This window comes from Xiphophorus couchianus, chromosome 8 (genome assembly GCF_001444195.1).
Source record: "Xiphophorus couchianus chromosome 8, X_couchianus-1.0, whole genome shotgun sequence".
NCBI classification, from domain to species: domain Eukaryota; kingdom Metazoa; phylum Chordata; class Actinopteri; order Cyprinodontiformes; family Poeciliidae; genus Xiphophorus; species Xiphophorus couchianus.
This window is the reverse complement of record NC_040235.1, coordinates 28,232,234-28,256,043: the sequence shown is the minus strand read 5'-3', so window position 1 is coordinate 28,256,043 and position 23,810 is coordinate 28,232,234. Positions and strand designations below refer to the sequence as shown.

General features: G+C 37.8%; 1 protein-coding gene across 2 annotated transcripts; it reads left to right on the top strand.

Moving 5' to 3' along the window:
* Window positions 1-2,017: 2,017 nt before the first annotated feature.
* slc38a9 (solute carrier family 38 member 9) lies at window positions 2,018-23,773 on the top strand. Of its 2 annotated transcripts, none has more exons than XM_028024695.1 (15): window positions 2,018-2,145; window positions 5,243-5,386; window positions 6,636-6,765; window positions 6,998-7,116; window positions 7,204-7,267; window positions 7,392-7,485; window positions 8,963-9,133; window positions 9,818-9,877; window positions 11,959-12,165; window positions 13,188-13,295; window positions 13,737-13,843; window positions 14,596-14,709; window positions 16,263-16,411; window positions 16,996-17,085; window positions 19,253-23,773. In XM_028024695.1, the coding sequence occupies exons 2-15, from the start codon at window positions 5,289-5,291 to the stop codon at window positions 19,416-19,418; spliced, it is 1,677 nt and encodes a 558-aa protein (XP_027880496.1). In that variant the 5' UTR covers window positions 2,018-2,145; window positions 5,243-5,288; the 3' UTR covers window positions 19,419-23,773. The 2 variants fall into 2 exon arrangements, with proteins under 2 accessions (XP_027880496.1, XP_027880497.1); XM_028024696.1 differs by lacking the exon at window positions 2,018-2,145 and adding an exon at window positions 2,152-2,292.
* Window positions 23,774-23,810: the final 37 nt, after the last annotated feature.

Sequence of the window (23,810 nt, the reverse complement as noted above, 5' to 3'; positions counted from 1 at the left end):
GAATAATCATGCTTGGTAAATGGAATGGTAAGTACAGCTTTGCTGCACAAGTATCTGTCTTATTCTGTTTTTTTTCCACTGCTGACCTCCATCTCAATTTTCAGTGTTTACTGTGAGCATCAGGGCATATAAATCAAATCATGGCAATTTACAACACATTGGAAATGCATGAAAACATTATTAACCAAATCAAGGCATAAACCACATGAGCTACAAAATTGATCATCTTTAGTTAGGATTCATTAGATTATAAATGCTATGTAGTAATAGTGATTTGAATCCATATGGATTTTTGACAAGGCCTCTACATTCCTGACTGTTTTGAAACTGGAGTTTTATTGTACTTTAAGTAAGCATGTATTGTGTGGTGTTGTAGACTTTAGTTACCGTTTCGCTTTATAAACCTTAGTTCCTGTTTTCATGTGGGGTTATCCTCTTGATAGAGAAAGATAATAACATAGATAATTCTCCTTTAAAATCTGTCCTCATAAAACAGCTCAGATTTACCCAAGGGCAAAAACTGAGAGCTTATCTAGTCTGGATCCAAACCGCAGAAGATTTTTCCCACTTGGTAACACCACCAACCTCAAAAACATTATGGCAATATGCTTACAATCGTTCATAGACTTGTTGTTAAACTTACAGTAAATTACTCAATCCAGTACTCAATGCTTAAGATAGCATTCAATGAGACACACATTCTCTGCAAAACATGGTGTGTGTGACACATGAATCACTATCTGATACAAAAGTAATTTGGTGTAGAAGACAAAAATTTAATGGTGGTTCGAATGAATGTTGCACTTAATTTCATATTGCTTTAAGACAAGCATGCACTAAAAACACTGTGGTGCAGCAAATCATCTGATGTGTATTGGCAGCATGAATAGGACTGAGTAGCACTGAAGTTCATCAGATCAACCCAGTAAAACGGCTCCCAGAAGGCCTGATGCTGCTGTGTTACTGTTGACAAATGGACATCCAGAAGCAGCACCTGGATGCCCGGGTTCTAACAACCAGTGATGTTTGATGAAATTGTAGGTCAGGCAGGTAAGACATCAATGTGGAAGAAGACCAAGGAGACCAAGGAGATGGTGGTGGATTTTAGAAGGGAAAAGGATCCTCTTCCTCCCCTATATGGTGGAGCATCAGCTGTGGAGTTGGTCTCTAGCTGCAGGAACCTGGGTGTGCATATTTCTAGTGACCTCAGCTGGAGTGCCAACACTTCCTGTCTGGTCAACAAAGCTCACTAGCGTCTCTACTTTCTCAGGAAGCTGCGGAGAGCTGGACTTGGGTAGCTCAGTCCTGAGGAGTTTCTATCACAGCTGCGCTGTTGCTGAGAGGATGGCTCTGCAGAGGCTGGTTAAGGCTGCACAGAGGACTGTGGGGAATAGTCTTCCCTCCACCACTCTACACATCACAATGCAGGAGAAGGACACTCCACATCACAAAGGACTCCACTCATCCTGTACACAGACTGTTTCACCTCCTCCCCTCAGACAGGAGGCTGTTTACTGCAGCTGTCAGGCTGCTGAACTCAAGCTGCACTTAATTCAGCTTCATCTCATTGAATTAAGATTGGCTCTATCTATCTATCTATCTATCTATCTATCTATCTATCTATCTATCTATCTATCTATCTATCTATCTATCTATCTATCTATCTATCTATCTATCTATCTACGTATATATATATGTATATCCAGAGCACAACTTATTTATCATTATATTTCTACAAATAAAATTAATATTTGATCTACTTTTGAGCTGATCTCATTGCAAGCCTCTAGTGTGGAGCTGTACCAAACTGGAAAGACGCTCGGCTTTAGAAAGTAAGAAACGACCAGCAATGGATAAATCTTTCTGTATCCACACATTAAATTTCTTCTGGATTAAAGCAACAATGGGTTTTAAATTTTTATTTGACCTTTGGTTTTCTTTTTTCGTAATGGAAATACCAAGATTTGTGCCTTTATATTTGACTAGGGAGTCTGCAATATTTACTTATGTGGCCCTGCGTGTGACGTCATTGCACGTGCTTGACAATGAATTTGATTGGATGACGCGGAAAAGAGCTCAGCATTTTCGGAGTGTTGTGTAGCTGTGGAGCTAACGCGGCTTTATTTCCTCTACGCTGGCCCACAGGTTAGTAACGTTATAAGGTTGGCCTTTTCCGGAACGTTTCGCTGTGTTTACACTACCGGAGACAGGAGGCCGCGGCTCCTTCGACGTTTCACTAGCAGAAAAACTTTCAATTGGAAGCTTTAGCTGTGGCAGTAGAGTCGAAGTCAGGTAAAAACACAGGGAGCTGCAGTGTGTGTTACCCATACATTCCAATATTGTTGGCACTTCAGAGCGCAACGACTGTGCTAATATTCGCGGGGAGGAATAGCGATGAGAAGCAGGTCCAGGCCACCTCAGTTCTTGCCAACTGGTTCTGCGGTTCGGTAAGGGGGCGATTAGGGGCTTGAGATGATAATAAGAGAACATTTGGTTCCAGACGCTGCTGCCTGGGAGCGCGCGCATCCAGCTGGTCACACGGATAGGCAGATTGCGGATATTTGTTTAAGTAAATCAATAGTCTTGTGAATTATTCTGAACTAGACGTTTATTCTAATTATTATTTTAGATCTAAAATAAAAGTATTGGTTTTAGGTAACAAAATCTAAAGCCAGTTAGATTTTGTTATGCAAGTTTTAGATAAAAACATCTAAAAGTAATTTTTAATATAGGGACGGTCACTGAGGGTTTCTAAACTCCTCTGATTATATCAGCACAGAGTAAAGACCTAACCTTTGTTGTTCTTGCTCCATCTTAGGATGAGAATTGCTCTGTTTCTTAACAGTCACTGTATAATAGATTACTATTTATAGAGAAATGGAAACCTTTCACAGTGCTTTCACTAAGGATCACTGATTGTGACTCTTCAGAGTTTTACTTTAACGCCTTTTCTGTTTGATATTTTATTGTTAATAATCTAATCATGCACAAAAGATTACCATCACAGCTTCAGATCTTCATGTTAAATGCTGATGTTGGCTAATTGGATGACTAAATATCTCAAAATTTGAATGGGTTGTTCTGTAGTTCCCTCTTTTTTTTGGACTTCCTTATTTTAAACTATCTGAGTAAGACAGTTTCAGTGTGGTTGTAGACACTGAAAAGTTTATTTATTTTTTTAAAACTTTAACCTGAATAGCCTTCTCAGAAGTGATGCAGAGTCCAACTCACTTAATCAAATCAGGCTATTGTGCCCATCAAGTCATGTTTAAAGAAAATTATTCAATACTTAGATAGCACAATGTGTGTTTTAGCATAAAAGCTGTGATGTACTGTAGTTTCTACCTTAATGGAATAAAAGCATTGGGTGCATTAGATGCATCCATAAATCAGCCAGCCTCCAAATCAGCCCAGATTTTCTCCTTTTGAGAGATTGGTCATTCATCTCATCTGTCTCAGCGAAGGTCTATAAATCAGCCACTGTTCTCTTTTACTCTGATGTGAGAGGTTTGACTGTCAGACTGGCCCATCAGGTCATGTCTGCATATTTACAGTTATCAATAGTCACTCCACTGTTACCAACTCAGTGACTTTCTTGTTATATTTATCAACACTCAGACAAAAAAAAAAAAAAATCGATTAATCGTACGATAAATAAAAACTATCGACCTCGTTTTAATTATCGGCATTATCGTCTCTTCCGGCCTTCTTCTCTTTCTGTTGATGACACCGAATGAAAAAAGGCTCAACTCCGGTGCTCTCCACTGACCCTCCCTTCCTCATTTCCTTAGTGTAAAGCTCAGCGCACAGGACACGATCTTAAAGCTGTCGGCCGATTGTCGGCCCATTTTCAAAACCTGACAGACCACACATTAGTCGACAGAAATCCTAGGTATAACGGTTTGATCGGGTTCGTTCCTGCCGTGTGGTGTCCAACAATGGGCACAAAATAATGGCTACAAGTCCAGTGAACTAATTTTAAAACCAGGCATTATTCAATGCTTTATTACAATCTACCTGCAATGCATGTGGCTAGTGTCAGTGTAAAGTCCTGCCTGAATTAAAATCATTAGAACCTGTTTATGTCACGTTAACGAAGAACAGCTGAAAAGTTACCGGGTTTATCAACTGCGGTAGTAATTTCGCTCCAACTCCTCCTCTTGTCATTTCTATATTCTTTGCGTGTTGAATAAACATTAATGTTGCTTCCACATCGGCTGGACTTCGGGTTGCACCGTGTCAGCTGTTTGGGATTCCCCGAGGTAATTTCCCCTCAGAAAGCACGAGGAGAATCCACGCTTTCTGATTGGCTACCTGTCACATTCAACAGGTGTAGTTAAAGCTCCCAGTCGGAAAACCCCTGATTTGGATCTGAGCGGCAACGACGATCTACCATAGCACACCATACAATCTTAGAAAGATCAACGTTCTAAGATTGTCATAAGGGGAAAAATAGGAGCAAAAAATTATGTAGTGTGAATTATTGCATCAGGTAGTCGATGTGCCCATCTTCTCTATTTACATCAAATTATTACTGAAGGGCAACATAATATACAGACTTCATAATCTGCACTCTTTTGGTTGAATGCAGTATTTATTTCCACTTTGGCTTTATGTTGTTTAGTTTTTATCAAGTACATTTTTTGTTAATGGAGACTGAGAATCCATTTTGTTTTTGGTTGTTTTGTTTATTTTGTTTATCAGCTCCAGTGTTAAATATTCTTTTGAAAATAAAGTGTATCTATCTTTGGCAGGAAATCGCATGCATTATTACGTCATTTCCATTAAATCAGTGTAAAAAGGTCTTCAGACAATATTATCGTTTATCGCAATAGTTTTTTGAGACAATTAATCGCTCAGCAAAATTTGCTATCGTGACAGGCCTACTTGTCTAAGTCACATTAGATAAGTTTAAACCAGCCAGCAGGCTCTCTCTTCCCAGCATAGACCTAGAAATAAACTAGAATAGAAATATCCTTTGTTGCCCCACACAGAGGAAATCCAGGTGCAAAAGCAGCATCAGATCTGTAGTTTCACACAAACTTGTGTCCCACATCACTCATAGAGAATTGAATGAACTTTACTATGATGGGGAAAAAAATTCTGGTAAATTGCAGTCAATAACTTCTGTGCAATATTCAGCAATAATATTGTATTGTTATGCTTCAAAATATAATTTCTTTGACATTCTGTTGTTGAAGTACTGGTTCTTCTTAACGTGAATCTTCCTCTGTCTTTCCAGACAGGTGATGAGTTGAAGACTGAAGGCTGGCTGATTGTTAGGGACCATGGAGGATGACTGCAGGCCTCTGCTGGGCCCAGATCCCACTGGGGACAGCCCCTCCCACAGAGGCTCAGCTGGGTCACTGGACATCAGAACTAAACGGTAGAGACCCCAGAACCTCTGTACATCACAAACAAATGGTGTGCTGCAGAAGCTCTGAATACCAAAATTGGCTATTAGTGATGAAATATCAAAGACTTCACAAGTTTGTTAAAATGGCTGAATGTACTGAAGCAAACAGTGGTCCATTCTGAGATGAGGGGATAGTTTTGCTTTCCAGATGGATTTGTTTTTTTTAGAAAAGTTCTCTGCAGTTTAGAATGGACAACAAATTTCTTTATGAGTTATATAATTCATTTTAATATTCAAGTCCAAATATTTATAATGAAACTAATTGGAACATTGGGGACCATAAACTGTTCAGCTGTGCTTTCCACCAGGGGGAGGAGTGTAAGGCTCCTGGCCCGACCCTTAGCCAGATATCCTGTTTGGTCATCTGGTAGACGTACCTGAAATAAGGCTTTAATCACAACTGTTCATACGCTCAGTTACTTTTCTATTTTAACATATTTTTTCTGTCTGGTGTAAAATGAAATTAAATAAAATTTTAAATGTCAATATCTGGAAATTCAGAGGCATTTAGAATTTTCAGTATAAAAGCCACCTAGTTCAGTTTTGGAATGCTTTTAGTGCATGTGTTTTTTCCTTGAGGGTATTGCATGATAATAAACAAACATGGTGCTTTTCTAGGAAGCTAACTCTATGATGGACTTGTGAGTTTGGCACCGCCTTGGCATAATTCCTCTCTCTGTTAGCAGTTTGTGTCAGTTTTAATCCAGTTAGGTATTTCACAGGGACCAACAAGTTTCTAGCACATTAAAGATTACAAACACTCCCTTTCACAGCTCACAAACAGACTTTGTTTTTACTCGGGGAATTTCTGCAGAACAGCAGTACAGCATAGTATGGTATGAATGTGATCAGTTGGACACTGTTCACTGTTCTGACTGCAAGAAGCTGAGCTGTTAGGCAGCCCAGGTTGCCTTAATAGTGGCCTTGCTGGGCCTCCTCTCTCTTCTTTTAATCTTGACGCATAGACTCTGTGTGGTTCTGGTCAGACCAGTTTACCTGCACATCTATGATTGGGATCCATGGTGATTAAAGCAGATACTGGTACTTGTAGCAACAGGCACCAAGTCCTGCTGGAAAATGAAGTCAGCGTGAGGTGCTGTAAGATGTTCTAGCATATTCTTTGCTGACTTTGGACTTGATAAATATTCTGAACTAACACCAAGTTGTTTTGGGGAATTTAAATTAAAAGTAAACGTGGCAATGTTGTGTGGTGTTGCAGGCCTTTCTATGTGGAGCCCAGGAACATTGTAAGTAATGACCCTCAGGAGAGGATCTCTGCTGAGGCTGCCATCCTGAACAGTAGAGTCCATTACTACAGCAGACTGACAGGGTCCTCTGACACAATGCTGGTAGGTCAAGTCACTTTGTCGCTATAGCAAAGAATGATTTTAATTTACATTTAATTTTCTGGCTTACTGTATGCCAATAAAATTGGAGAAATGATAATAAAATGGTTGTTTTATGTTTTTCATTTGGTTATCATTGCATCCAGCTGTGAATTAAAACTATGTGAATGTTTGTCTTTATTTCTCTGAAGATGTCATTGATTAGAAAGCGTTGGTGTTTATTTTGCTCCTCCAGAGTCCTCCAAACCATGTGATCCCCACTCCAGAGGAGATGTACGTCTACAGCCCTCTCGGGATGGCTTTCAAGGTTCCAGACAGCGAGCAGGCTGCTAAGAACCCCAGCATTGTCACCATGTAAGGCCTCACTGCTTCAGTCAGCGTCACTGAACATGAAGCCATCATCTTCAGGGCTTTGATTCTCTTGTGTGCGTTTCTTTGCAGCTTTGCCATATGGAACACCATGATGGGGACATCCATACTCAGCATACCGTGGGGTATTAAGCAGGTTGCCTACCTTTTACTGTTTTCCTCAGTTTATGGCTTTATGCTAACATTAAGTCAGCTGTTGCTGGACATAGATTTTTTCCTGAAAATTGAATAGTCTTATTTTATTCACCTAATTTCTTCAGGCTGGTTTCACTCTGGGAATTATCATCCTCATCTTCACTGGCCTGCTAATGCTGTACTGCTGTTACATTGTCATCAAATCACCAAAGGCAATTAGTAAGTCCAGCAGCATCTCTTCTGCTTGTCCTCTCCTTGTTTTGCTTTAATGAAGTAAGGGGTGATATTGTATTGTACAGGATAGATGTTCTTATTTTTTTGAATCTGAAGAAACTTGGTCTGTACCATCCTTGATTAGGAAAACAACTTTATCACTTTATTTAGGACTTTATCACTTTGCTATTATTCAGCAGTAAGCGGTGGCTTAATGAACTGTGAAGAGGTGACTATATGAGCTTAAAGAAATTCTTTAGTGTTGTTTTGAAGCATAATTAAATCCAGTCTTGACATTCTGTGAGAACTATGGATGATGAGTAAAATTGTGAGGCCTCTTATCTGTTTATGTCTTCATTTTATGTTGTGGTGTCGTAGTTTCACAGGTTCTGGTTTCACTAGTTTCCACATATGATGTGACAAGACCCTGGAACATTATGCTATCACTGATATGAAAGGTTACACAATAAATTATCATGGAAATATCAGTGTGTGCAAAATTCATATCAAAAGGACTGCTAGGAGTAGGCTAATATATTCCAGGTTCTGTTGACTTGTGTTTTTCATGTTAGCATAATATTTAGCCAGTTGGACAGATATCATGACTATCTAGCACATCATATCTGTGCCAGATGTATATAATATTCCACTGACACTCTGGACAGAGTGTCTGGACAGAGTGTCAGTGCAGCAGATGTTCACATCAGACACTAATGACCTTGTCCAAAATGTTAAAGGTCACAGAGTGATGGAAGGACAGATGATGGATAGAGGAAAAAAGAAAATATACTCTACTTGATATCAGCTACACTATTTCCTCACATCATGCAGCTCTACTGATATTAATAAATTCATGTTATGGAAACTTAAATGTAGAATCTGTTTCTTAATGGTCTGAAGGGTGCAGTTACTGGTGAGAACAAAGAAAAGTGTGAAGAGTGATCTGGTACAAGTCATTCTTTCTCTTCACATTCTCACATTATTTTTTCTGACAGAGTATTTCTCAGGTTGATGATTTTATGTACTACTTAATTATAACAAAACGGTGCAGGAATCTAGAGAGAGCCATATCTCTGCAGATTTGCTAGGTAAATAGATTCCTGGTGTGGTTTTCACCAAACTTTTTTTAGCACCATTCTTCCATTTCTAACATTTCTCATGAGCTTTATTGAAGATGAGTACAGGTCTTTCCATGAAACTCTTCATCCACTGTGGACATAGTTCTACCACCTGTTTGTGACTATGTCCTACTTTGAGATTTTCCCAACCTACTATTCTGTGCTGTTCAGACATGCTGATTTTGAGATTCATTTTAAAATTCCTTGTTTGCTAACTTGTTCCTTGTGTGTAAGCTCATCACATTCTTTGTGTTTTTAATATCCAGCAATGAGGTATATGTCAGGGGTCATAACCAACAGGGGAATATTCCTCTGGAAAGGAAAATTAACTGATATTCTCTAAAATACTGTTCTGTTCTGCTCAGGGGGTGTGGACACATCCAGCTGGGAATTCCCTGATGTTTGCAGGTTCTACTTTGGAAAGCTTGGCCAGTGGTCCAGCTTGGTCTTCTCCATGGTCTCTCTTGTTGGAGCCATGGTGGTATACTGGGTCCTAATGTCCAACTTCCTCTACAACACTGGGCAGTTCATCTACAGTAAGTTTAAATATGACCGTAATGTTCCATGTTTACTCTGCTGTCTTGAATCTTGTCTGGTATGTGCTGTTGTGTGCAAGTTTTCAAATGATCTACCAAAGTGCAACATTGCTGCTCATAAACATGTAATTCCAAAGTCTGACAGCAGTTTTAGTTTACGGGGTTGTTCGTGAAGTCATGTGGGCCATGTCCACTTCAGATTGCTAGCTTCCATTTTTGCTTCAACGCTTGCTTCAGCAAATCTAAAATGCTGACTCAGCTCTGATTGTTCAGCTCTTACATCCTGTTGGAAGTGGCTCATTCATTTAAACTGGAACCAGAAACGTCTTTAAGGGCTGACTCTTTATTGTATTTGAAGCTATAGGTAGGTAGTTGCTTTGATCATGCAGCTATCAAGTCACATTAATGTCATGCGACCATTTTTATCAATGCTAAAAAATGTTATCTTGGGCATGTCTGTACTCAGAAGTTGGAGCTGTTCACACATTCCCTCATTAAAACATTTGAAAAGATTTATTCATTGGGGATGTCTAGGCATTTGACTGAACTCAAACATCCTGGTCCTGTATAAATATGCAGTTAACTATCCAGCAGTGCTTTGAAATAATAAAAAATAATTGTACATTGTGGAAGTGAATTCATAAATGAGTGTTTTAAATTCTTCTTATTTCTTCACGTCTACAGACCATGCTCACAACGTCAGCACATCCGATTCAGAGTATGGAACCAACGGCTCTGATAGAGGTGAGGAACCTGCATCAGGAAACCTTTACTTGTAACATTTCTGAGTAGTTTTAAAGACTGTTCTACACCAACAACCATAATATTTTTTCAATTAGTTTTAAAAAGAGCTAATAACCCTTCATTTTTATGAATAAGAAAAGACAACAATTTTAATTTGTGCTATCTCTATTTCTCTTTCTTATTATTAGATAAAATTTTGGTGCGTTGCAAGAGATTCCTAAACCTGGCAAAAGTGATGAGTCTGAGAACTTTAAAAAAATATATATATATTTTTCATTTTGGGTCAATAGATTTTTTTTTTATAACCAGACTGGAGCCTGGTTACATGACATTACATCAGATTTGATGTAGTGTTTTAAACCCCAAAGTTGTATTTATTAACAGGTTCAGCTTATCTCAAAAGGTTATTCTTCACTATCTAGTCAAAATGCATGATAAAATAATTGTGCGAAATTAAAAGTGAAATATTTTGCGGATTTTAGCATTTTAAGAGCAAATTATTTATAAATAATTCACACATCTGGATGTATAATGAACCAGAGTTACATTCACCAATCCCACTTCAGACTTTGCTGTGGTTAAATCAGTTCTATTTGAAGCAGGCTCTGGCTCAGGGATGTGTTGGTTAGGCTTACACACTCAGGCCAACAGCATGGAATGAACAGAGTAGCAGTGGTGTTGGTGCTAAAAGTTTTCTGCAGCACACCTGTATGTATTCTCTGGTGATGTGTGAACGAGGCTGCTAATTCAGATCTTTTGCCTAAAAGGAATTCTGTGTGTTTTGGAGCAAAGAGGATCGTTCACAGCCATCCAGGTTAAAGGCCAGGCTCTGTGGTGGCGATAGGTTTTTATTTCACCTGTCAAACCTTGTTACACAACCTCCTCCTTCACAACCTGCTTTCTTGTCTGACCATTTTCAGATAAAAAAAACTTAAAAACAAACAAAAGAACATTAATAATGATGTAAACAATGACATTCAAAGTAATTATGCTCAAATTTGCATAAATGTTAGCTCATAGATTACACAAATCGAAAAATCAAATGTTTCCAATCTCTACTAGTTCATAAGATTACCCAAATAAAAGTAAAAAGTACTGTGCAGTAAAACTACTCTAAGTACCTTTTTTTCCCCCAAAATGTTACTAAAGTAACTGAACCAGAACTTGATCAGTCAAATAAAATTTAATTGATTGATTTGATTTGGTTGATTGATTGAGAACTACTCACCTCTGAACATGGATAACAAATTTATTAGCTTGTTTTTGTTAATAAGCTTAGTGTGACATACTAGAATGTATTATCTAGTTATGAGTTTGCTAACATCATCAACATCCAATAACATTACTCAACTCATTCAACTTGTTTGGAAAAAACTGTACAAAGTTTTTTGCCTGTTGCTGGTTTGCTCCAAGATTCTAACACACAATGTGCAAGTTGGCACAGCAGCATGTCTCCATCTGTAAAACCTCCGCAGGCATCTTGACGCTCATGCTATGTATAAAGGAGACTTGGAAAACTACTTTCCGACATATTAACAGATTAAACAGTTGTAACAGCTGAAAAATATGTGGAGGATAGAGGACACAACTGCGGTGTGGGAGTCCATATTTTATCAAATCAAGATGAGAATAATAGAGGTATGAGGTAAAAAAACCCCCAATCACAGTCAAATAAAATAAATTGCTTCTATCCCAAGGCAGGCGTGGCTTACTCTGTGGGTAGAGTGTGTAGAGAGTAGGACTGTGCATCTCTTGTCTGTGTTGTTCTTTAGGTACCATCTTAGAGAGAATATTTATGAATATGGACCCCAAATAAAACTATGGCCACCCTCTGGCCATCCCTGGTATAACAGCCTAGTTCCACCACTGACCCTATCCCACGCTTCAGGAATGAAACAGATGTTGTTAACTGAAATGCGGGTGACTCGACTAAATGTAAAATATGTGAGGTTTGTGCTGTGAGGTGAAAAGTAAAACCCAAATTAAAGTCTAGGTATCTGAATCTTTCTAATTGTGTATTGTTAATAGTGTAATTGTTTTTAATTATGTGTGTGGTGATGTCTTGTTGATGTGTTTGCCAGTTATCTGCCCATACCCTAAAACTCACCCTGGAAGAAATGACTCCATGACCAGTCTGTGTAGCAGCTCCTCTGGGAATGACTCGTCTGGGAGCAGCTTTGATCACTACTGGAGTAAAACCGGCACTATCCCTCTCTACCTCATCATCCTGCTGCTGCCACTGCTCTGCTTTCGCTCTGCCTCTTTCTTTGCCAGGTTCACTTTCTTTGGTAAGTGGAGCCCAAGCTGCTGGAATGCAAGTATTGGCTTTTTTCCAAAAATTTGGGACTCAATGAGCGAATAGTTTGTTCTTCAGCTACCTAGCTTAGACTTTCATTAGAAAGATTAGAACTCAGCATTTTACCACATGGGAAGTGTTCAACACATTCTTTGGTCCATAAGTCAGTGACCACAAGTCAGTGACCAGACCTGTCACTGACTTATATGCTGTAAGTGTTGACAAAGCCACCCTCTTCCTCCTATGATAATAAATGGAACACAGTCTGCTTAAAGTCAGGACTTAAAGTTCAGAATATAATATTGTGTTGTACATCAGTCTGAGGCCTCTGTTGGCTAGTATATGACAATATGGCTGTTGCGCAATTAGCTGGTTATGTGATGACCGCTTGCTCTTTTAGGCAGACACCAGCACAGAGCCTCAGTAACTTGTGAGTCTGGATGAATGAGTCAGAAGAAGGAACTGCATTCCACAGGCATGGTGTCAGCCTTCCACTGAACAGCGTCATGGAATAGTTGTGCATTGATGTGAGAGGGAGAACAATTGAGATGTAATTTGATAAACGGCATAAAAAAAGGTGCGAGACAGTCGTTTTAAAATGACTATTTCCCTTAGCATGACCTGACATTGACGTAAACCTCTGGAACATCCACTCCTGGGAAGGTTGGCAGCCTTCTCAAATGTTTCCAGCTGTTTCTGTTAAATAACAAACTTCCAACTGTTTAGAAATGATCTTATTGCACCTTGCAAATTGATGTGAAGCAAACTATGCTTTTACATACGTGGTCACAGCTGCTGATGTTGATTTCATCAGGTACCTTAATGTGCATCATCTGACCCATTGATGGACTCCATGGCTTTATCAATAGCTACTAGCTTACTGTCAGTTTATTCTTCACTTCTGTAGCATTTATATAATTACATAGTTATTAGTAGTTGTATTCAGTGTAATTAATGGTTTATGCAATCTACTTGTTCTTCACTAATTCCGAAGACTGGTTTTGTTTCTTCTAGGCACTATATCAGTCATCTATCTGATTGTGCTGGTCACAATCAAAGCTTCCCGCCTTGGCTTCCATCTAGAGTTCCACTGGTTTGATCCGTCCAAGTTCTACGTTCCAGGTAGATCTGCCTGTCCTCTGTCCTGTTCTGCCACAGCCCTGAGAAATGCTCACACTTTTGTCAACACTGTATTAAAAATGTCCCATGTACCTGGTAACCATGTTGAATGACATTTTTTTGGATCTTTTAGGTGAACATGGGCGGGGGAAATTACTGTAGAGGATGCTTTTTTTTTATACTACTACTTTTACAAATAAAAAAACTCTAAAAGGTCTATCTGGCTGTTATATCACTTTGATCTTGTGTTCTTTTTAACCTAAAAGTATAAACAAGTCTTTCAAATGTTTTAGATGTAGTATTTACTAAGACTGAGTAGAGCACTATATATATGACCATACCAACACACTGACCTTTGTTTTGGTGAAATCTGTCTCATTCATAAAGATCTTGGTTGTGATGCTTATATTTCCTCTAAGACTTGTGGTTTTCCTCTTCTTTCAGAGTTCAGGCTGTTTTTTCCTCAGCTGACTGGTGTGCTCACCCTGGCCTTCTTCATTCACAACTGCATCATCACATTGATGAAGAGCAACAAAAACCAAGAAAATAACGTGAGTCTGTGCTCAGTTACTGTTGCTCACAAAATTAGCGGGACAAGCTTTTCAGTGGTTCTGGCTAGACCAACAGGTTCATCAGGAATTTGGAGGAGAATGACCTTGAAATTGATTAGACTTAATTTTCTGTCTTTATCTCCTTTATTTGCCTTACTATTATATATGCAGATGGAAGACTTAGTGAAGAAATTGGTTTGTTGAAGATTTTAGGTCTTTTCAACCTGGGCCCACTAATTTTATTACAATTCATTTTATTAAATATCTAAAGTATAACAGAATGTTAGGTTAGGATACTACCACATCTGGTAATGTTCTCTTTTACACTGAGACAATTCCTTTAAAAATATGAATGACTGTCTAGCTCCAGATGTTTAGTGGGTTCCTTTTTAAATAGACCATACTGCTGCTAGAACCTGTTGTTCAGGCAGTATTTCATTAATCCTAATACACTTCAGTGGAACAGTGCAAAGGTTTTAATCTTCCTTCTGGAATTCGAATATATTGGCCCAACAGTGAAGAACATTTTACATCTTTGCAATCTATTTGAATCAACTCCATAAATTACATAAAGTAATTTGTGTAGATCAGATTGTGTAGAAACTGTCCTCCAGCAGAATCTGTTCAAGGTGGAAAATAACAGTAGTTCACCCACCAGGTCAACTACTTTTCATCTGAACCTAGTTTTGGTTCAAACTGAGTTCAGGCTCAAATATTCCACATATATGCTTTACAGTTTTTCTTCTATGCAGGTAAGGGACCTGTCCTTGGCTTATCTTCTCGTTGGAGGGACATATATGTATGTGGGCGTGTTGATCTTTGCTGCCTTTCCCTCACCTCCTCTCTCCAAAGACTGCATTGAACCAGTAAGACATAAACTTGTTTGCCTATTTTTTTATATATATCTTTTTAAATTCTTTTTCCAATCTTTATACATTATGTACAGAAAGGTCACTTTTCTATATACTGTAGCATTAAAGCTAAATCACCACATCATAAACATAGTACTGTTTTATCTCATCTTGCCTGCATTTAGTTATTCTCATGGGTTTCTCCATTAGTAATATTTCTTTAGATACCAATGAAGGTACTGTTCGTTACTGTATTAAATTCTGATGTAATATATGGAAAGCCAGTTCTCATGTTTCATTGTTAAGCATTCAGAAGACATGAGGTTATAATGGGTCAGATGAAATTCAACTCAGTTTATTTATGTAGCACCAAATCACAACAAATGTGGTCTTAAGGCATTTTACAAAAACATAATTTCAGTTCAATAATATATACATTCCAATTAATACTGGTAATCTAACAGTACAGTAGGATGTAGTACAGTACAGTACATGTAGGATTATTTTGATGTTCTTGAAAGTAAAAAGTTCAAAGGAGGGCAGGTGATGGCAGCATTATGTCAGCTGATGTCCTCCTCCAGGAAGGAACCACAGCCAATCAGTACGCCAGACCAAGTGTAGCTTCAATGGAGAGAAAATAACAGATAAAACAAATTTAACAGTTGAAAAAACAGCAAATAATGCAAATTGGAGAATAGAAAAAAGTGAGAAAGTGAACAGTTTATCCTCTAGCAGCCTAAGTCTATAACATCATAAGTACAGAAATATATGAGGATAACTCAAGCTGGTCCAACTACAAGCTTTATCAAAAAGGAAAATTTCAAGCCTTGTCTTAAAAGTAGATGAGTTATGGGATGCGTGAAAATGGAGGAAATATATGTTATTGCTTCCTACTCGTCTTAGTCTGAAAAATTTAAATGGCCTAAAACATTTCCCCTATTATTGACTCTTTGTTTGGTCCTAAACAATATGTACTTGTACCCAAATTGTATCTATCAAGTCATCAAAAATATTTCCATCTCCATCTCCCATTGGATCTCCTCAGGTACAAAAATATTATGTAGCTGTGGACTAAATGTTGCAAGGTGTGACTACCCAGTACTTTTGTTCATCTACAGATTGAATGTTTGAAGTCAGGACATCATTTCAAGTGTTTGTAACTTTGGAATTTTATTGTAAAACTCCTGTCCTTATTTAAGGACTTTTTTCCTCACTTAGAATTTTTTTTTTGATAAACTGTTTTATTAAAGTGTAAAAAAATACATCCTTCAACTAGTTTCCTCAAATTGCAGTCCCTCAACTATGGGTAGTCAGCGGGCGACCCCTAGTGGTTAGCAAGGTACTGCATATATTCCACTGTTTATTTTATGCCTACAGTTAGCTTTTTTGCAGTTTATGTCGTTAGGAGTTTTCAATTGGACCTGGAGGTGAGAATGATTTATCTCAGCTATATAAATGAAGCTTAGTGATAAATAAGTAATAGTAAAAATGCAGGTTGGTATTGCACTAGTTTTTAATTGTATTTACACTCTACTTGAAGTTACAACTCTGCTCTTCCCCTTTTCCAGAACTTTTTAGATAACTTCCCCAGCAGTGATGTGATGGTGTTTGTGGCTCGAGTGTGCTTGCTGTTCCAAATGATTACTGTCTATCCTCTGCTGGGTTATTTGGTACGAGTCCAGATTATGGGTCAGCTGTTTGGAAATCATTATCCCGGGTAGGAGAATACTAATTTTATTTATAGTCCATATTTGGAGATTTACGGTAGTTCTTTTGTTTTTTTTTTTCATTTATAGCCATGAAAATTTAGGGTCAATATCAGTTTTGTTTACTTTCAAAGCAATATAATAAAATTTATTAGATATGACTGGTTAACTCAAATCTAGGTAATAACTTTAAATTCTAGTTTGTACCGACTGTTTAGTTTACCAACCATGACTTGTCAATATGTTAAAGTTTTTAGATTGCATCTTTTGAGCTTTGTCAACATTAATTTCCTGCATCAGAAAAGTTCAATTTAAATAGCTATTCAATCTATTTGATGATATTCCATTATTAATGCATTTCACTGAGTGCTTGATACAGTGACTGATCTGGTAAAGCTGAGCCAGTTCAATGGCGCATCAGATCAATTTTTCCTCCTGTTGCTGTCAGTGTTGAACTTGCCTGGTCATGACACAGCAGTTTACCCATTTCAAGTCTTACTGGATCACCCAGGCATCAGAACTTGGTCATTTCTTGGAAACTCTTGAACAATGTTTCTGCTAACGGAATGCTGTTTGTCCCATTGTCTCTACTCAGTTTCATTCACATTCTTGTGCTGAATATTCTCATTGTTGGAGCTGGAGTTCTAATGGCCATGTTTTATCCCAACATTGGATCTATAATACGGTATGTATAGAGTTATGTTGTTAACTGTTTATGAAAGAAATATCCAGTAATGTTAGCTGGGAGATTCTTCTTCAATAAACTTGTTTAAAGCTATTAATTCTTCAGCTACTGTTAGGGAATGATTATCTTTTTTTTGTAGAAACATTCTTCTATTAACAAGTAGCACACTGGTTTTACTCATCCTGGAACTTTGCTTCAGAGAGCCATCTAGTGTCCCTACAAAGGTTGAATTAATTCAAATTTTAAATTTAAATGAATAGCATTTTAAGAAGAACAGATGTACAAAGATTGGACCAGCAATTGTATCATTGTAGCAGAATGAATTCGATTGTTCAGTCCTATAGTATGTTTGGTTTAAAGCCAACCCCTGCCAACTAGTATGTCAGTCATTATCAAAACTTTACAGTTTCAGCTAATCTCTAAAGCTATTTTATATAAACATGCATTAAAGATAAAGATAATCATTTTCAAGTTTGAAGTATTTTGGGAATGTGCAAGGGACCCTGAATCTTAAAAAGTGAAGCAGGGGTCACCAACACGGTGACCGGGCACCCGGTCACCCTAGGGGACATTGTCAGTCGCCGTGGAGTTCTAAAAATAGCCATTGTTATTAGGGACCACAGCCCAAAAAATTATTCGATTAAATGTTTTTACATTGAAGTAATAACATTTGTTAATATTTAGAATTAAAAAAAGTAAATTATAAACCTGTTTAAAATAAATTGCTTTATGTATAAAACTCTTTTCTAGGGTTAAAGTTCAGAATTATGCGCAGAAGCCTGCAGGATATTATCAGAGGGCAGCAGCGCCTGCAGCTGTATGGCTGTACCCACTCTGGTACCTTGAGATTTTCCTTTAAAAAAAAGAAAATAATAATTTCTGGGATTTTTATTATCTAATCCTCTTTACTATTAACAAAATTGTGGAGAAAAACAAAGATCTTTTGTGTCAAAACATCTTCTACGTAGTGCACACATTTCTGTGGGGTGGGCATGCCGAAGCCTAAAGCTTATTGGTCAGTTTGCTTTTGTTTATTTGGCGGCTTGGCCCTTTTTCTGCAAGCTAAAAATGAATGAACGGAGTTTGAACCTCCCGTAGTTCTAAGAGGACGTTTGGATCCCAGTCGAGCATCTCAGACTGCGGGTTAAACAATTGAATCTAGTCGAAACATTCCCCAAAAGAGTGGAAATTAAGCAAACATTGTTGCTTCACCTTCTCTACCCTGAACTTGCGATCAACATCGCACCTGATGAAGTGAAGCCTACCCGTGAATCACACGGGTAGGCTTCACTTTCATGTCTTTATTATTTAGCAGTGTTTGTAAAAAAAAAAGATGCACTGCTTTTGTGGTTTAGGTTTGTGCTGGTTTTGTGCTACGTGTGCATGATGCGTTGTTAATAGTAAAGAGGCTTAGATAATTAAAAAAATACAATAACTATTCTTTTCTTTTTTTATTTAAAGGAAAATTTAATGGTACGCACAGTGCGTACAGCTGAAGGTGCTGCTGCAACAATCTTCAGTTGCACTTGTTGGCAATTTAGAGTCACACAGAAGAGCTCCAAAAGGGAATCAAAGTTAAAACTCTGTCAACTAAGAACTCCTGATCACATAATAGCAATTAACCATATCTGCCATGGTAAATCATTACTGATTGTGAGTAGTCCCTAACATTAATATGATCAGGCAGCATGTAATCATATATATGTAAATGTATTATTGTTACAAAGGCTGGGCTAAGAAAATTTATATCTGTATCAAACAAGTAGCCCTTTGTGTTTCTCTGAACCCACGAAGTAGCTCCCAGACTCAAAAAGGTTGGTGACCCCTGGTCTACAGTAACTTGGAAAGCACTTATACACCTTCTAACAATATTAAATCTGTGCATGTTACAACCCCAAACATTAATATATTCCAGTGGGACATGTAATGAACCAACAGAAAGATTGTGAAGTGGAAGAAAAAAAAAAAACCATACACATTATCTTCTTGCATAAAAATAGAAACCTGAACCTACTGAGTAGCAGTCTCTTCTCTTCATATCTCCAAAAAGGGAAAGACAGCCAAAGTCTTGTTCGGTTTTCTTGAATCATTAAAATATAGTAAATTTTCCTCTGCGGCCCATATCTGCTTTCTCATTTACTGATCATAAATCTATTTCTCTCTGCAGATTTTCTGGAGCAATATGTGGACTGGCCTTAGTGTTTCTACTTCCTACTTTAGTGCACATGTTCTCCCTGAGAGAGCAGGGGAGACTCACCTGGCAGTCAGTCCTTTTCCACAGTTTCCTCATCGTTCTGGGTGTGGCCAACCTGATGGCTCAGTTTTTTATGTAGAAAACAACTAGGCAATAATTTAAAGATGAGAAAATGTAATGGAAGGTTTAGCTGCTACCACCTAACTGGTGTGGTTTAAATATCTCCGCAACAGGCTCCAAACATACAGTATGCAAGCATTTACATACATATTTATTTCAATATGTACTTCATATTCAAATAAATGTATAACCATTAGTTGTTTGAACTTACATTGAGTAAAGAATGTTTTGAACATGTCAATATTTTCTCTGTTTAAATATTTCTAAAATGGCCATTGGCAGAGTTTAGGAATAGCCCAAGTAATCCACACATATGAAGAAATCAAGCAAATTAGTCCACAAAGTCAGTTATGAGTAAACAAATGGATTGAAATGGGGAACATGTGAAGAATAGCATCTTCTACATATCTCTTCTACAGATATCTCTCTTAGCCTTCAAAAAGTTTTTTTATAATGAAAATATTTCACAGTTGCTATCTGGAGATTACACACAGTTGCACAGGAGAGAGGTGGGGTCACCTTGAACAGGTCACCAGTCCAGCACAGGACAAACAATCATGCACACATTCATACCTCATGAGAATTTAGACAGACCAGTCAACCTAAACATCATGATTTTGGACTGGGGGAGGAACCCAGAGTACCCTGAGAGAACCTACGCATGGACAGGGAGAACAGGAAGAGTCCATGCCGGGAATCGAACCCAGGACCTTCTTTCTGCAAGGCAGCAATGATACGAACTGCTCCACCACACAACAAAAAGCATACTGTTCCTAAACATAGTCATGGCAGTCAGTGGTTACAACTGCATCCCCCCCAAAGGTTTTATTGGCTCTAGTGGCCTTTATTTGACAGTAAATTGGGTATTTAGAGAAGGGGGAAGACATGCAGCACCGGGAATTGAACCTGCGACAGCCGCATCGAGGGCTAAAGCCTCTATATGTGGGTTGTGCTTAATCCCTGTGCCATCTCAACATCCCACAGCTGCATTTTTAAACTTCTGAAACTTACTAGTGAGCCCTGTTGGAATTATTATCCGAAAGTGGAACAAACATGACTTCACCACAAACCAGCCAGGTGGCCCATTTAAGATTTCTGAAAGAGCAGTCAAAAGAATAACTAGAATTGTCCAAGAGCCAAGAACCACTTGCAGAAAGTTGCAGGTGCATTTTCTCCAGGTAAGCAATAAGTGGCTTCTATGCACAGTGACTGCACAAGACGTCACCCCGGAAGAACGTCTGCTGCAGAAGATTTGGACAAGTGTGCAAAATTCTGAGAGAAGACAGTCTGGTCTAATGAGGCCAATGTAATCGCTCACATCAAGTTTAAAGAAAGAATGGTTCTGTACATCACTCTGGAAACACCATGCAAAGGTGACATTAGCAGGTGGAAACATCACAGTGTGGGCTCTGTTACAGCACCTGGTTCTGGGAGGCTTCATATAATCCAAGGAAAGATAGATAGATTTACTAGGAAACTGTTGATAAGAATGTGAGAATGAAACAAATGTTAATTTGAAGCAAGTTTCAAACACAGCCAAGGAAACTCTTAACTCATTTCTGAGAAATAAAGTAAAACTGTTGGGATGGCTCAATCACCTATCTTAAATGAAAATATATGGAAAGAGCTGAATGTGCAATTAAAGGAACCCTGACAACCTTTAAGATTTGGAGACATTTTGTCTGAGACAATAGGTTCCATTCCATGTTTCATTCTATTTTTTTAGTCATTAAATTGACTGGTGGATTTATTTGCTCTGATTATGTTAGTGGATTGCTTGGGTGTGAGTTGATGCTGATGGTGGTCTGGTGTTAATTTTATCTCGGTGTCCCCATTAGAACATTTAAGCTGAGAAAAATGTTGACATGTTTAATACTAATTTTACCAGCCTCATTTTAATTCAGGCCAACCTTTGTTTATTTGACTTTGCTTATACAGAGATTAAAAACAGACAGATGGACATGAAGGCACAAGAGACTCGTACATTAGAAAATATCAAACTAATCAGACAAATATAATAAAGATAAAGACTCCAGGGAATATGGACCTCAGGGGAAGCAGTTGTGTAGAGTAGCAGGAAAAGAAAATGTATAAATATACATAAAATAATCATAAACTAAATGGTAAACTGATTTGAGAAAATACCAATATAGACAAAAACATTACAATAACTGCAAAAATGGTAACTTATATAGAAACAACAAAGAACATATAGATACTTGTTAGATACTTGTAATGTACTAGCAATAATTAAAAATAATAAACTTTAAGAGATGACAAATATAAACCAAAACCACCAAACTGAATAGATGTCTTTAGAATGCTGTTCAAGACGTCCAAGCTCTCAGCTGGCCTCTGATCTTCAGGCTTGGCCCACAGTAGACGGCCATAACGATGCCTCACCTTGTGATTTAGTTCTCACTGTAGGTACCAGCAGCCGACCGTTTTCAGAAGACAGAAGCAGTTCTCATAAGTGGGGTGGACTACAACATTACGGCCATTACGTTTTAAATACCACTAAGAATACCTTAAAATCAATTCCAAAATGCACACCAACTTTAATTGCAGACTTTAAAGTTGCCGTGATGTGAGCTCAGCTTCTGGTCCTCGACTAGCAGAGTTCTGAATTAGCTGTAATAGAGCTATTATTTTTCCAGCAAGATCAGGAAGCAGAGTATTGCTATAATTGATTGTACCAGCTGTAAAAGTGTGAATCAAAGTTTCTGTATTGGATTATTAGAGAAATAGTTACAGTCTTGCAATGTTCCTCAAATGATAAAAATGTGTTTCTGGTGACATTCTTGATATGGTTTCTGAAACCATAGTTTGAATCAAATATGTTTTTCAATTTTGATGAAGGAAATTCTCATAATTTAATATGTAAAAAAAAAAAAAAAAACTGCTTCAAAGTGCCTGGATGGATGTGGGCTCATAAATGCACTAATAAACGGAGGTGTTTGTCATCAGCATAACTATGAAAGTTAATGCCATGTCTCCTAATGATGTATGCCAACAGTTGGTGGGTGGCATATAAGGATTCAAAATATTGGGACTCAATGCTGAGCCTTGGTGGACACAGATTACTTGTGTAAAACTGGGATGCTGTTACTTTAGTTGATTAAGGAAAAGCTTCTCCACATTTAGCTAAAAACACAGCAGATTAGAATAAAGACATTGAGTTCACAACAGCAGACTTAAAGACAGTTGTGAAACCCAATGTCCCGCTCCATATAAAAAGAATAATTAATATTAAGAGCATAATTTTGAAAAAGATATGGTTCTAAAGAGTCTAAAGATATTTTTCTGTTTTAAGTGAGAAATAATTCTGCTTAGCAGTTCATCAACCATTCTCCAATGTTTCCCCACCATTTAACAATGACTCAGAGGTGATATTTTTATGCTGGCATTGAGATAAATTATATCTTATATTTTTTATGTTTCCTCTGAAGAAGGCTGCAAAATCTCCACACTTTGTAATTGTGGAGTTACTGGTGGATACTGGGGAGGGCTGGTTAGATTAGTCTGTTAAAAACTGAGAGCAGGATTCTTTGATTATTTTTAGTATCAGATATTAATTTTAATAAATATGAATAGTTCACTTGCTTGACTGTAAATGATCTAATTCTGGAAATTGTGGTAATTTATTTGCTGATCTTTTCTTTCTGATTTTCTTCATGTCTTTCCTAGAAGATTTTATATTTTGTATTTCTTAATTCACTGTTGGATTTTTTCCAACCATGAAATGTAAAAATTCTATTTATGAAAAAGTATTTTATCAAGTAATGTATGATTGTTGTTAATACCGACCAAAGTGAAACCAAATGTTTCCTGGCCTCATCTTCATGAAGTATTGTGGTTTGATGTCTCTGTAGAGCAGTTTTTCTACATCCTTCAGTTTTACAGCCTGGTCTCACTTTTTGGGTTGCAGCTGATTTCTATGGCAGAGCTCTTAAAATGGCTGCTCAGCAGAGAAAACACAGCAGCACTCAGCAGTTAGACAGTGCTCTCAGGCATTGGTTTTAATCAGACAATAACATTTGGAGCAGTCTGAACGAAGAGCAGAGTTGCTTTTCCTCCTCTGTGGGTTTACGTCCAGGATGTTTGCTGTCGGGTTTAATTCAAGTTAAACATATTATGAACTTTATAGTTCTGAAAACTTTGTTCTTACAAAAGATACAGTGTGTTGACATTTTTGGAAGAACGTCAGTAGCATTTAAAGCTGTACTAAACAACTGACCGGTATTTGACATGTTAAGATGATGTGTGTACCCAGCAGATTGTATTGGCCCAGTAATGATGGACAAAGGGAATACTTGTGTGAAGATGTAGGATCTGTATGTTTGTTAACTTTTATTAAACTTCTTGTTGATTGTATCCTTTGCAGTTTGAATTTATTGGACTTTAGATTCTA

What these genes read in the sequence shown, in the direction of transcription:
- slc38a9 (XM_028024695.1), top strand. Translation starts at nt 5,289, where the DNA reads ATGGAGGATGACTGCAGGCCTCTGCTGGGCCCAGATCCCACTGGGGAC. An exon ending in CAAATCACCAAAGGCAATTA is followed by an intron (nt 7,486 to 8,962) that starts GTAAGTCCAGCA and finishes TGTTCTGCTCAG; the next exon opens with GGGGTGTGGACACATCCAGC. An exon ending in GTCCAAGTTCTACGTTCCAG is followed by an intron (nt 13,296 to 13,736) that starts GTAGATCTGCCT and finishes CTCTTCTTTCAG; the next exon opens with AGTTCAGGCTGTTTTTTCCT.